General features: G+C 41.3%; 1 protein-coding gene and 1 long non-coding RNA gene across 13 annotated transcripts in view; one reads left to right on the top strand and one right to left on the bottom strand.

Moving 5' to 3' along the window:
- The window catches only part of LOC135093246 (tyrosine-protein kinase CSK-like), an 80,370-nt gene that overhangs the window by 7,106 nt on the left and 60,756 nt on the right, over nt 1-12,508 (bottom strand). For 10 of the 11 annotated variants that reach the window (XM_063992293.1, XM_063992294.1, XM_063992286.1 and 7 more), the window contains 10 exons: nt 12,241-12,322; nt 6,244-6,464; nt 5,753-5,885; nt 5,058-5,144; nt 3,603-3,740; nt 3,213-3,355; nt 2,837-2,998; nt 2,160-2,355; nt 1,625-1,711; nt 1,176-1,268 (listed from right to left, as the gene is read on the bottom strand). In XM_063992293.1, coding sequence (XP_063848363.1) covers nt 1,176-1,268; nt 1,625-1,711; nt 2,160-2,355; nt 2,837-2,998; nt 3,213-3,355; nt 3,603-3,740; nt 5,058-5,144; nt 5,753-5,885; nt 6,244-6,464; nt 12,241-12,261 — 1,281 coding nt within the window. In that variant the 5' untranslated portion in view covers nt 12,262-12,322. Of the gene's footprint in view, nt 1-1,175; nt 1,269-1,624; nt 1,712-2,159; nt 2,356-2,836; nt 2,999-3,212; nt 3,356-3,602; nt 3,741-5,057; nt 5,145-5,752; nt 5,886-6,243; nt 6,465-9,188; nt 9,251-12,240; nt 12,323-12,508 lie in introns of all 11 variants that reach the window. The other variant, XM_063992297.1, reaches the window with a different exon arrangement.
- LOC135093248 (uncharacterized) lies at nt 2,923-4,812 on the top strand. 2 transcript variants are annotated; one of them, XR_010263268.1, is made up of 3 exons: nt 2,923-3,061; nt 3,181-3,341; nt 4,680-4,812. It is a non-coding gene; the product is annotated as an uncharacterized LOC135093248 (long non-coding RNA). The 2 variants fall into 2 exon arrangements; XR_010263267.1 differs by having other exon boundaries at nt 2,924-3,061; nt 3,186-3,341.

Genomic DNA, 12,508 nt, shown 5'->3' with positions numbered 1-12,508 from the left:
TTCATGAAAATCTCCACAATTATTGTAGCATAATGTTATAATCAAGGAGATCAAATGTTGGAATCACATCAAAGTAGAATAAAAGAATAGAACACAAACTGTAATAATAAGACATATAAATATAAAATCCTCTTCAAGAAGAAAGATTGTCATCATTAAAAGTAGATTTTTGACAACACTGTGTCCACTTCTCCGGCCTGCACACTCTCTTCTGTTACATAAACAATCAGCAGCTTCTTGATCACTATGAGTCACTCATCTTGCTGTATCAATGTAAGAAAACTAGTAAAAGCACATAGGTAGTGAGGTAAAGCATGAAGAATTTTAAAGGATGGAAAGTAAAGCATCAACATGTCTCGTGTGCTTCCACTGGCTAGCCAGCCAGGATGGATGCTGCACATGGGCTGAGTAGTGTGTCTCCTCCAAGACCATTGTGCATTATGTGAGCAAGATGAATGTGTGCTGATTGCTTGAGCCAAACCACATGAATATCTCATGGTAAGGCAATGCAGTTTTTCACCAAAAGAAGCCTGCGTTCTGTACATCAGATTTACTATTGAGACAAATGAGGGCTTGAGCTAGACTGGTATGCATATAATACTTAAAATAAAAATAAAATGCAAAAAATAATGCATAAAATAAAAAGTATTCAGCATTAAGAAAAAAAATATGACAATCTTTGGCACCTGCCAGGTTAAGTTATAATGTATTTGATGTATGTCTTCTCCTTTTCATACAGTTGTAGTCTCCCATACATGTGGGGAATACTCAAGAAATATAATTATATTTGTCAATTATTTTTTATTTAGTTTTTGGGAATGTGTGTGTGTGTGTGTGTGTGTGTGTGTGTGTGTGTGTGTGTGTGTGTGTGTGTGTGTGTGTGTGTGTGTGTGTGTGTGTGTGTGTTTTTCCACAGCTATCCTCCTTCAAAGGGATGTCAACCTACTCCATAGGTAAATTTCTTTTTTTAAACTTAAATTTTTTGACAGGTCTTTTACAGTGAGAAAAGTAATCCAAGAGCAGGTAATAAAGGAAGCATGTGAGAAGATCTGGTAATGTATTCTTTGTTCCTCACTCCTTGTTCTTTAATGCCTTGGTCTTTATGATGGTTGTCAAGATGTCTCATGAGGGATGCCATCAACAACTGGTCACAAGAGCACCCACCCTCCACTCACCTCCTTCATGAGCTGGTACACCTCAGCAGGACAGCAGTCTGGGGCCTCCATGCGGTAGCCTTTCTCAACGTGCTTCATCACATCCGCTAGAGGCTGCAAGATAAAGAGGCAATCATTTCAATATACTGAAGAAGTTGGAATAGTTGAAAGGCAACTGATAATAACTCACTTCCTGGCTCTCCACTGGTATCACATCCTCCTCATTACAGTCGTCAGTAATGTAGCTGATAGCAGTGCATAGTAACTCATTATGACAACTATATCTTGGGAGTAAATAGGTACATCTTTATCAGAAAACAGATACAATGAAAGTTTCCGTTAATCTCCACAAGGGAGAGTGCTTAGAAAGAAATGTTTACCAGACAGTGTCCAGACAGGCATGTTAACTATTTACAACAGGCCGTGTCATGGGTGGTGTTTAGTAGATCACAACAATCACTCATACTCACAATGCGTGGATAAGGAACTCTGCCAAATGAGTAGATCTCCCACAGAAGGATTCCAAAGGACCACATGTCAGACTTATTGGAAAATTTCTGTAAAGATTGAAAATGTTCTCAACAGTAATTTCTGACTCTAATTAGAGGTGATAGCATACAAAATATGATTATCAGAATACAAAACAACTTATAGAATTTTTCTTCAGTAGTTGTGAAAGGCTTGGTTCACCTAACTGTAAGGCCACTCCCATAATCCTACAATCTTCTACTAATTACTCACTTCTCTAACACAAGTATACCATTAAGGAGGGTTATCTAATTTAGTGAAGCTAGCTCCAAAGTTTTCACTAAAAATTTGGAGCCCTCTTATGCAATAAGATGCCTCATGAACTAGCATGTATGAATGGATGTATGAATCAATGAATGCAACAACCAAGATGTCAAAGTGAGGAGAGACTGAACAGAGCTGGTAGAATGGCTGCAGAGATGAGAAAGAAAGAAACCTGGAAATGGGAACCAACAAAGTGGACAGCAAGGGACTCACACTGTGTCTCAGAGCTTCTGGTGCTGTCCACTTGATGGGAAACTTTCCACCATCCAGCTTGACCTTCATCTCGTGGGCCAGGCCAAAGTCACACACCTTGGCCACGCCCTCCTCACTGATGAGCACGTTTCGGGCTGCCAAGTCTCGATGAACCACCTTCTGTGACTCGAGATATGCCATGCCATTACAGGTGTCACTGTGGGAAGGGCAAGAACAGTTATAAAGGTATCTAATTGTAAACTTGAGAAAGAGCTAGTAAGAGAGAGAATATACAGATACACAGAAATTAACAATAGACAGAAGTGTTAGTAGCTTGTAAGAAGATATGGATATGGGAGGGAAGATACGGATAGAGAGGGGAGCACAGAGATAGGGAAGAGTGTGACTGTGCTGATAAACCTGATTAGTGCATGCAGATATCTATTCCTAAGAACTTCCTTGATAGAGTGACAGTGGAAAAGATTTCATTTATACTTCAACTGTGCATATTTTGGTTCTCTCACTCTCCCAACTTTCTTAGAAACTCCAACACTCTATCCTTATACTTTACAGAGGGTTGCCCTCTGCCTATAGTGGAGGAAAGCATCAAGGAAAGGAAAGAAAGGGATAGGAGAGAGAAAAGAAAGAGGAACAGAAATAGGATGTAGAAGAAAACATCTTTTAGATGCATCACTCACCAGGCAAAGTTGATCTGGTCTCGCTTGGTGACGTGCAGCCTGCCTCTGGAGCGCAGGTAGTCCACCAGGGAACCTTTGCTCATGTACTCCGTCACCAGCAGGATGCAGTTGTCGTCAAACACAAGGCCAAGCAGATTCACCAAATTCTGATGTTTTAAACTCCTGAAAAGTGAGATTGGAGGCTGTTGTAGTCAGTCTTCAATCAGTCTTTAAGAAGTTGTGAAGGTAACATTTGATTTTCATTCATGTAAAAGCTGCTGTATTTTTTCAAATTCTTTGCTATCAAGAGAATGAGGACAGTGACTCTTGAGAAGCAAGATTTGTTCACTATTTCTATATGTCAGGGCAGGTGAGACAAAAGGTTGTCAACACTCACGTCATGAGGCAAGCTTCATCCAGCAGTCCCTGTGCTGCCTTGCTGCTGTCCTTGAGCCTCTTCACAGCTACTTTGTTACCCTTCCACTCCCCCAGCACCACATCTCCAAACTCACCCTTCCCTATGCAGGTAGAGTCAAGCAGCTGCAAAATCACACCATACATCAGATACATAGACCAAGGAAACAGGATTATATGAGGCTACAGCTGAGTATTTTAGATTGCTTGCCTAGCAAAAATGCAAAGCATAATGTGACAGAATTGTTTCTCTATTTGGTATGAAAAATGAGAAAAATAAGACATTATGGAAATCAATCCCCTTATATAAAAATGTCTTTAAAAGAAAGCAAAATTCTAAAGTGCTAGACAAGAACAAGGCAGGTCACATCACCTGCAGGTCTGCCTTGTTGATGATCCAGCCAGCGTCCTCAAATGCCTTGACAGGCTCCACCTCATACTCACGGTTGCCCTGCTTGGGGACGGATCGCTTCAGCTGAGTGCAAAGACCATCAGCGTCCTGCTGGTAATGCTGCCGAGACACACTGTTTGTTAGGATGCTGATCGAGGCAGGAAGTACAAGCCACATAATGCTACAATAGGCAAGCAAGGCATAAGCCTCAAAACACACTGTATTGTGCATGATTACAAATCAGTCACAGAGTGTAGATGGAAGGGCAGTAAAACACAGCACCTCAGTAACAAACACAAGTAATCTTCTGTTGATATTGAATGTTGGTGTAAGTACAATATGAATTAAACCACAACAATGATTCTTTCAGTAAAGTCCTGCATTTTCAAATCTGTATTGTAACTAAGTTACAAGCTTTTGTGGAATACAATGCAACACTCATGTACATGAAGGAAAGGCAGCACACCCACAGCCTGGTGGTGGAAGTAGTTGTGTGTCAGATGCGTTCCTCCTAATCTGCATGGCCTTCAATGTGCATGTGAGTGGCAGACTCACTCACTCAGCTAAAAAATAGTTTCATCCCCAACAATACTATATTGTAATTTCATGTTGTAGTTGTAACAGGCTGTAACTACTAATGAAACTGGTGACCTAGGAATCAATCCTGCCTCTTCAGAAATGACAGTTTCCTGCACAGTTTTGCATGCTGCACTGCAGATACCATTATGTATTTATATTGTTTTTTGCCCTTTAAATTATGATTTGACATGCAGAATGATTCTGCAGTGGGTGGAGGCACTTCCATCACTGTGTGGTTGCTCACTCACCTGCCCCTCTTGATTATGGGTGGAGTGCAAGACACTGCCAGCTGTCACATTCACACAGAAACTAATCATGAATTTTTCTTTTTATTGAATAATGATTATAAGAAAAGAGTTCTGATAAAAAAAATAATATAACTTTGCATTTGTGTAATAAAGAATATCAAGAAAGGTGAAGACTGGCACAGCATTATTTGGTGGTTCATGTGTTATGGATACACTCATATTTCTTTTTCAGGAATGTGGAGACAAGAAGCTGCCACCTCATTCACCTTCAGCAGTTTTCTGTGTGGCTGTGCTACCTCAATGTGTTCTGTGCAGCAGCTTTGTTACATCCTCACCAGAGTGACATGCTGACTAGCAATAATTCCTCTGATGAGCAGTGCAGGCAAACTGACACTATCTCATCTACCATGACCTTCACATCACCGGTGAGGTTATGACACAACTCATCAATGTAAAGATTCTAATGTACCTTATAGGAACATAAACAAGTCATAAGTTTACTTTTCCTTTTAGTGTAATACACTGCTGCATCCTTGCAATCACTACTGTAATGATAACGGGAAAGAACTACTTTTCTTACACTCTGTGGACAATTGTAGCCACCACTTACCTCTACCAGCTTAGTCAGTTCCTCAAAGTACTCCTCTTCATCTATGGTGAGCTTGTGGTCCTTGTAGATGACTCTATAGTGCTCCACCTGCATGGGACAGAGGGAGAGGGTAAGAGATGAGGGTATGTGAACACCCACTCCAGCTGTTTTCACTTTCACTGTAGTTACCTCCTCAATTCCCTTCAGATAAAGGGTGTGGGCCACAATGTCATCCTATACAGCTACTGGATGATGCCAATAATAATCATTCAAAAAGTAGATTAATAACAGCTAGGTAATATAAAAATACAGCAGATAACCTCTTTCCTTCTATCTAGTGTGCAAATTCAACTTATATATATATATATATATATATATATATATATATATATATATATATATATATATATATATATATATATATATATATATATATATATATATATTGTTGCTTCTCTTTTCTGGAATAAAGTGTTATCTTGTTTAAGTGAGTCTGCTAATGAGACTTTTCTCTGCGGATCTTCTCATTTTATGATCAAGAAATAATTCTCAATACAGAACATTTGATATTTTGAATATGGAAATTAGATATTATGTGCATAGGTTATGCTATGTAACAAAATTAATAAAAAAAAACATTTACACACACACACACACACACACACACACACTGCCTCCTTTCCCAATGTTATGAAGCAGACAGGCAGACAGCTCACCTTTCCCTCGAAGCATACACACAGCGTATAGTCGCCGGGGAAGTTGGTGGACTCCCGCACCAGGAAGAGGCCATCCTCAGGAGGGTTCAGCAGCGCCTCAGCCTCATCTCGACTGATCTTCCCATGGAACCACCTAGGCAAGGAGTGCATTCCATTTACATCTAGCACATCTGACAGCACAGTGCTAATGGAAGCACTTGCTAAACTGTTTTTAACTAAATATAGTTCTGTAGTGAAAAGAGAATGCCAAGGAAGTTTCTGATGTGTATTGTTACTTCTCTCTTAAAAGAATTCAATTCAAAGGAGAATGCACGGAATCTTTGGGAATGAAACTTTCTACTTTCATGGAACACAGGTTCTCACACTATGAACCATAAAAAGATTCTAGGAATGACTCTAGTGGATAATGAAGTATTCAGTGTTTGAGAGGAACATGCAAAAATCCAAATTATCCACTTTCTTTCTCTATACAATGCTCAGGAGACACTCACGCTCTGGTGTTTAGCTTCACCTCCTTCTTGGACTCCTGCACCACATAGGAAGTTGGGATCATGCCCTCGTCAGCCTCCCTGTTGCGTGCCTTCACCCAGTTGGGATCGTTGGTGGAGTGCACAATGGTCAGTCTCTCCATCTTGACGAAGGGCAGGTCTTCGGTTGAGTTCCCCAAGAAAGGGTACAGTGCCACCACTGCCGTACCAGGGGCCCACTTTTCCTGCAACACCATTATCACTACTGTCACTATCCACTCCTTTATGAAACAACACCAAGAGACACACCATTATACATGCTACCTCACTGTTCTGCTGCCACAACAGTGCAGGAAGATGGAGCTTGGTATCTCTCTCTCTCTCTCTCTCTCTCTCTCTCTCTCTCTCTCTCTCTCTCTCTCTCTCTCTCTCTCTCTCTCTCTCTCTCTCTCTCTCTCTCATTGCCAGAAGTTATGTTATAAGCTGTGAGAAATTAATGTTCAAACAAATATATATTTTCTCTCTCCAATATAACCAAGGAACGAATGTGAGACAGTTTTGGTTGAGCCCCAGAGGTAAAGGTATAGGTGAGCCAATGAGTTCTGTAGATTTCCTCAGAGGAACTCCACCACCTTAGGGAATGAAACTACATAATTATGTGGGAATCTGTATCAGTATGGGTAGTGGTGGTGGTCTATAGAGTAGTTTGTGTGTAATATATGTATGCTATGTGGTTTTGATTTATAAACCAGTGTAGAATTCTACCAACACATGTACTTATGCACACTCACACACACAAACACACACCTCTCTTTAACAACTTAGCAATATGAACCTTACGAGGGAAAAAACCTTCCACATCAACAAAAACCAAGCATTGCCAATGTGAAATGTGTGACAAACAATAATGACATGAATGGTAAAATCATTAATAAAAATGACAACCTAACAATACATGATAATATTGCATGATGATGGAAATATACAATATACCATGAAAACAGTACTTGAAATATATCAGTCAAACATGATGGTGAGGAATCATGACATTACATCTCCATGAATAAACCAGCAACCCTTTCTTCCATTCTTAGCATGTACTGGAACACACACACACACACACACACACACACACACACACACACACACACACACACACACACACACACACACACACACACACACACACACATACAAGAAAAATAGAAAGGATCCAAAGAGCTGCAACCAAATTGGTACCGAGTTTGAGAGATTTAACTATGAAGAAAGATTAAGGAGACTGAAGCTTCCATCATCACAAGAGAAAGAGGCGACCTGATTGCTATATACAGAGCTTTAAAGGGTAAGGATCAAGTTGACAAAGAAGACTTATTTGTGTGGGACTCAAGAGATACAAGAGGACATGGAGTGAAATTGAGGAAAACAGCAAGTAGAAGAGATGTCAAGAAATATGGTTTCCCAAATAGAAGCATAGAAATATGGAACAACTTAGATGAAACAGTGGTACAAGCAACAAATATTCATTAATTTAAAGTTAAGCTGGATGCTTATAATATGGAGACAGGACAGCACCAGCATACCTCTTTTCCTGTAAAACACAACTAGGGAAATACACACACACACACACACACACACACACACACACACACACACACACACACACACACACACACACACACACACACACACACACACACACACACACAGATAAAAGTGCCAAGTAGGGCACCATATCAGGAAACATGACACGAGTAAGAGAAAGACACTTTCTTTCCCACCTCAAAGCAGCACAGAACTTTAGAAGGCATCCAGCTGTGCGTGTGTGTACGTGTATGAGCAGGTGGTGGCCAGGAGTGCAGGGACAAGCTGATGGCATTGCAGTCATCACAAGGTGCAGCACACACAACTGTCTATCACATAAATTCTCCCCAAAGTAAATTTCCCAAGAACATTCCACTCACAAGATTTGCAATTCCTTCCTAAAAATAGTTTCCAGAAATCATAAGATAGCTAAAGTTAAGAAGAATTTTTTTCTTGTAATTTCACAAGAATCATCACAAGTGAAACCAAGGACCATATTCTGAAACACCTCTGTGCCAAACGTCCACTGCTTCCAAAAGGCTCTAGTAGAAGGGACATGGGTTTTAAGGATTTTTTTCACATTTCTAGTGACAGATTAACAAGATACATACATTATTAACTGTAAAACATTCATGAGAGCCCAGATAAGCATTTCTGTGGTCTTGAAAATAAAGCTATGGTGAGAGACCAAAGCATTTCAGAATATGGACCCCACTAGCACAGAATTTAAAGGTCAGATCTGAATGTCATAATGAAGAAGTTCATTATAGAGGGAATAATTTCAGGAGACATTTTAACAGAGGAATCTTCATGGGTGGAATCCATATTGATGTGTGACTTCCATGCACTGCAGGACTAAAGAAGCTTATGATCCTCCCTGGAGAGATAAAGACACTGGCATGCACTGAGGCTGGTGGTGTGGCAGAGTGGTGGTGATGCTGCTTGCTTCCGTCATCACCAGTGCCACTATCACTGCAGCCAATTCCACCATCACCACCATCATTACACAACCAATCAATAATGATAACAGTACTGTGATTAAAACAGCTGCCATTACAGCTGGCAACTCTGACTCACCATGATATAGGTACGAGAGAGAGAGAGAGAGAGAGAGAGAGAGAGAGAGAGAGAGAGAGAGAGAGAGAGAGAGAGAGAGAGAGAGAGAGAGAGAGAGAGAGAGAGAGAGAGAGAGAGAGAGAGAGAGAGAGAGAGAGAGAGAGAGAGAGAGAGAAACACAGGGAGGAGACACATGGGACAGGCACATGAAACCACCAAACAGAAAGATGAACAGACAGACAAACAAATAGACAGGTAGATGGACAGGCAGGTGTAGTGACAGGCACAAGGTAAACAGGCACTCAGGCAGAATCGTGAGAAAAGTGACTCACGTTGGGGGTCTGGAGGTGAATCACTTAAGCCTCTCCTCCCCGACACTAGAGCCTCAACACAACTGAAGGTGGAGCAAGACAAACACTATCAACACCTGGTCTTGCTTCCTCTCCCCTCCCAAACTCCCAAACACTGCCACACCTTCCCTCCTCCCACCCCAGGATCACATGCACTAGTGGTCGTTTATCACAGCACCTTCTGGTTTCCATTCTTTACTAGAAAATCTACATGTTTTCTTCTCACACTTTTCACTTCCTCTGGCTCCTCTTTTTCCAGTTTCTGCATCAAAACATGTGAAAATGAGGAAAAAACCTACACTGACAACCTGCTTCCTCTTCCTATCTCTTTTCTCTACTTCTTATGTGGCCAGGTGTGCCGTGCCTGGACTCCTGGGGTGTATTACAGTGGGGCGTGAGATTGTCCCTTTCCACTGGGGGCCAACAGGGCTAAGAGTGTGAATAGTGTGTGTGTGAGTGTGTGGTGTTTTGTCTGGCTCACCTCATGAAGGACTGTTGGCCTAGTATATAAATAGATATTAGTATACCTTGAACTTCCTTCATTCTTATTCTTACTTTAATTTTTTTTCCTCCTTCCTCTGCTATTGTTCCTTTCCTCATTAGCTTATCCCTCTTTCCTATGAAGGTTTCTCCCCATCTTATTGTGTATGTTTATATATAAGTTTCCTTCAATATTTCTTGTCATTTTCATCCTCCAGTTCTTTTGCAATTCCTTAATATTGTGTTGCAATGTGTACCAGTTTTCTCTGGTAATTATTGTCATTATCATTACTGTCATCATCCTCTGCAGATCTCATCCTCCACTATCCTTCTCACTCCTCTTTGGCCACAAGACTATCATTCTTATCCTCTCCTCAGTGTCTATCACCATCCTCATTATCTGCTACCATACACTTCCCAGTCTCAGCAAGGTGGAGCTTCCAGACTGGGAAAGCAACTGAGGGAGCAGCAGGGTACACAATCACAGTAAGGCAAGAGTTCACCACACCACCACACTGGCTTTGGTGGTGGGGTGATGAGAAGAAGAAACACAAAGGGGATGTGCCACCAGTAATTTCAGGCTTGAGAGGCACACACCGACTGATACCATCAACTAATAAACAAAGACCCCCTACCACACACACCTTCGGAATACATAACAAACACATTCCACTCAATAATTTCTTGTTCTCATGTCATGGATGGGTTTCATTACACTGAACACTAACACACATGCCACACAGTCATATTGTTTTATCATCACCTTATCTTAACATCAAAGGATTGTTACTTCTTATGCTTCCTCTTCTCTCTCTCTCTCTCTCTCTCTCTCTCTCTCTCTCTCTCTCTCTCTCTCTCTCTCTCTCTCTCTCTCTCTCTCAAGAAGCTAATACTCATAGGCACAAGCATATATAATAATCCCTGAAATATTCTGTGAGAGAGAGAGAGAGAGAGAGAGAGAGAGAGAGAGAGAGAGAGAGAGAGAGAGAGAGAGAGAGAGAGAGAGAGAGAGAGAGAGAGAGAGAGAGAGAGAGAGAGAGAGAGAGAGAGAGAGAGTATAGCAGTATGACATTTCCAGGTGACAAGTACAAATATATGGCTGAGTCTGATGTCCTCTCTCTTGCCCTTCCTAACCTTTACCTTTCTGCAGTTTGCTATCACACAATTTTATGAACCAGGCACACACCAGACTGTATTTACCTCTTGAACTTTCCCTCTGTTCTGTGTGAGTTGCAATCCATGTCATTGCACACCCTTGAAAACCTTTATGACACTTATTTAGACCTTGTGAGGGTGAGTGTTCCTTGCTGAGAGTGAGTGGAATGGTGGAGGTTTACTTGGCAGTCTCCTCATACGCTACCCACATCCTGTTCTCTTCTCTTTTCTTTTTCCTAGTTGCAAAGGTCTTATGGTAACTCTCATTCAATACCACATTTTTCATTTTGCATTGTTATTCTCATGGGGCTGGATGGCTTATGAATCTCTCTCCCAGTTTTTGCTTCCCTCATGTCCATCCTCTTCACTTTTGTTACTGTGTTTTGCATTGTCTCACATTGTTAAGTCCTCTTTCTGTTCTGGTGAATATCTGCCAGTCACTTGTCAGGCTTCACAAGGAGACTATTAGCAGGTTATAGGCCTTACAACTGAAGGAAAACATAGAAGGTAATGGGAGTGAATGTAGCAACTGTTGACCATGACTGTAGCTGCTCCTTTTCTTCTTATCTTGTATGTGCTCTTGCCTTGTACTTTAAGATGCTAACTCAGATCTCACCTTCTGTCACCTCTTCCCCTTGCTGGCACTGTCTATACTCCAAGGTACCACAGGGAAAGGTGACTAGTTAGGAGGCAGTGAGTGAGAGGTGATGAGTAATGGTGATGGATGGGAAGTGAGATGAAAGGTGATGAGTTAAGTGATGGGTGAGGAGATGGGCAGTTATGGGGTAATCATGAGAGGTGATGAGTGATGTAAGCAATGAATACTGATGGAGTGGATGAGAGATACAATGGTGGCATGAAACTGAGTAAGATTCTCCTCTCACTGTTATGGTGTTTGGTGTGTTTCCTGACAACTGGTAGGCTGGACATTTTCATCAGTGCTAAGTCATCTGGTGTGCTTACAACCTTCCAAGTGTCAGGTTTTGTTAGCTTGTTAGTAGATCAGCAAACTTCAGATTGATAAAACACACCAAACACAGTGAAAGCAACAAACATCACTCACTTCCACTCAACATTTCTGTCGGTGCTAAGTCATCTGGGCCCATATTCAGAAACGCTTTGCTCTCTCACTACAACTATGATGTAGAAATCTTGTTAAACTGTCTGTGAAATTGTAAAAACACCCTTAAAAACCCCCATAGCTTTAAATAGGGCCTTTTAAAGCAGTGGAAGAGCAGGACAGAAATGTTTCAGAATAGGAGTCCTGAATTGCTGAAGTGGAAGTGAGTGGTCTGCTATTTGTCTACTGAAGGTGACTATATAATGAGACAGTGATGGGCGTGGCTATATGAAGAAGAGCAGTGATTGGTGATGAGCAGCAGTGGTGTGTGATGCTTACCCTGGTGGTGGTGTGGCTCATGGTGGTGGTGCGGCAGCAGTTTACAGGGCGCAGATCTCCTCACCCTCCTCCATCACACTCCCTGGAAGCACAGATAGAATTGGTGCCAGTCTCCACCAGCCACACTGCACCACACTTCCATAACACACACACAGATGCTATTTCTTTTAATGTTAATATGGTAAACTGATAATAAACGTCAATGATACATATAAAGCTTTAAGAAAATACTCCCAACTTGCTCAAATATCCACAGAAAAATGTGTTT

Source organism: Scylla paramamosain, chromosome 42 (genome assembly GCF_035594125.1).
Source record: "Scylla paramamosain isolate STU-SP2022 chromosome 42, ASM3559412v1, whole genome shotgun sequence".
Classification (NCBI taxonomy): Eukaryota; Metazoa; Arthropoda; class Malacostraca; order Decapoda; family Portunidae; genus Scylla; species Scylla paramamosain.
The sequence above is the reverse complement of the archived record's forward strand: the minus strand, read 5'-3'. Positions and strand labels throughout refer to the sequence as shown.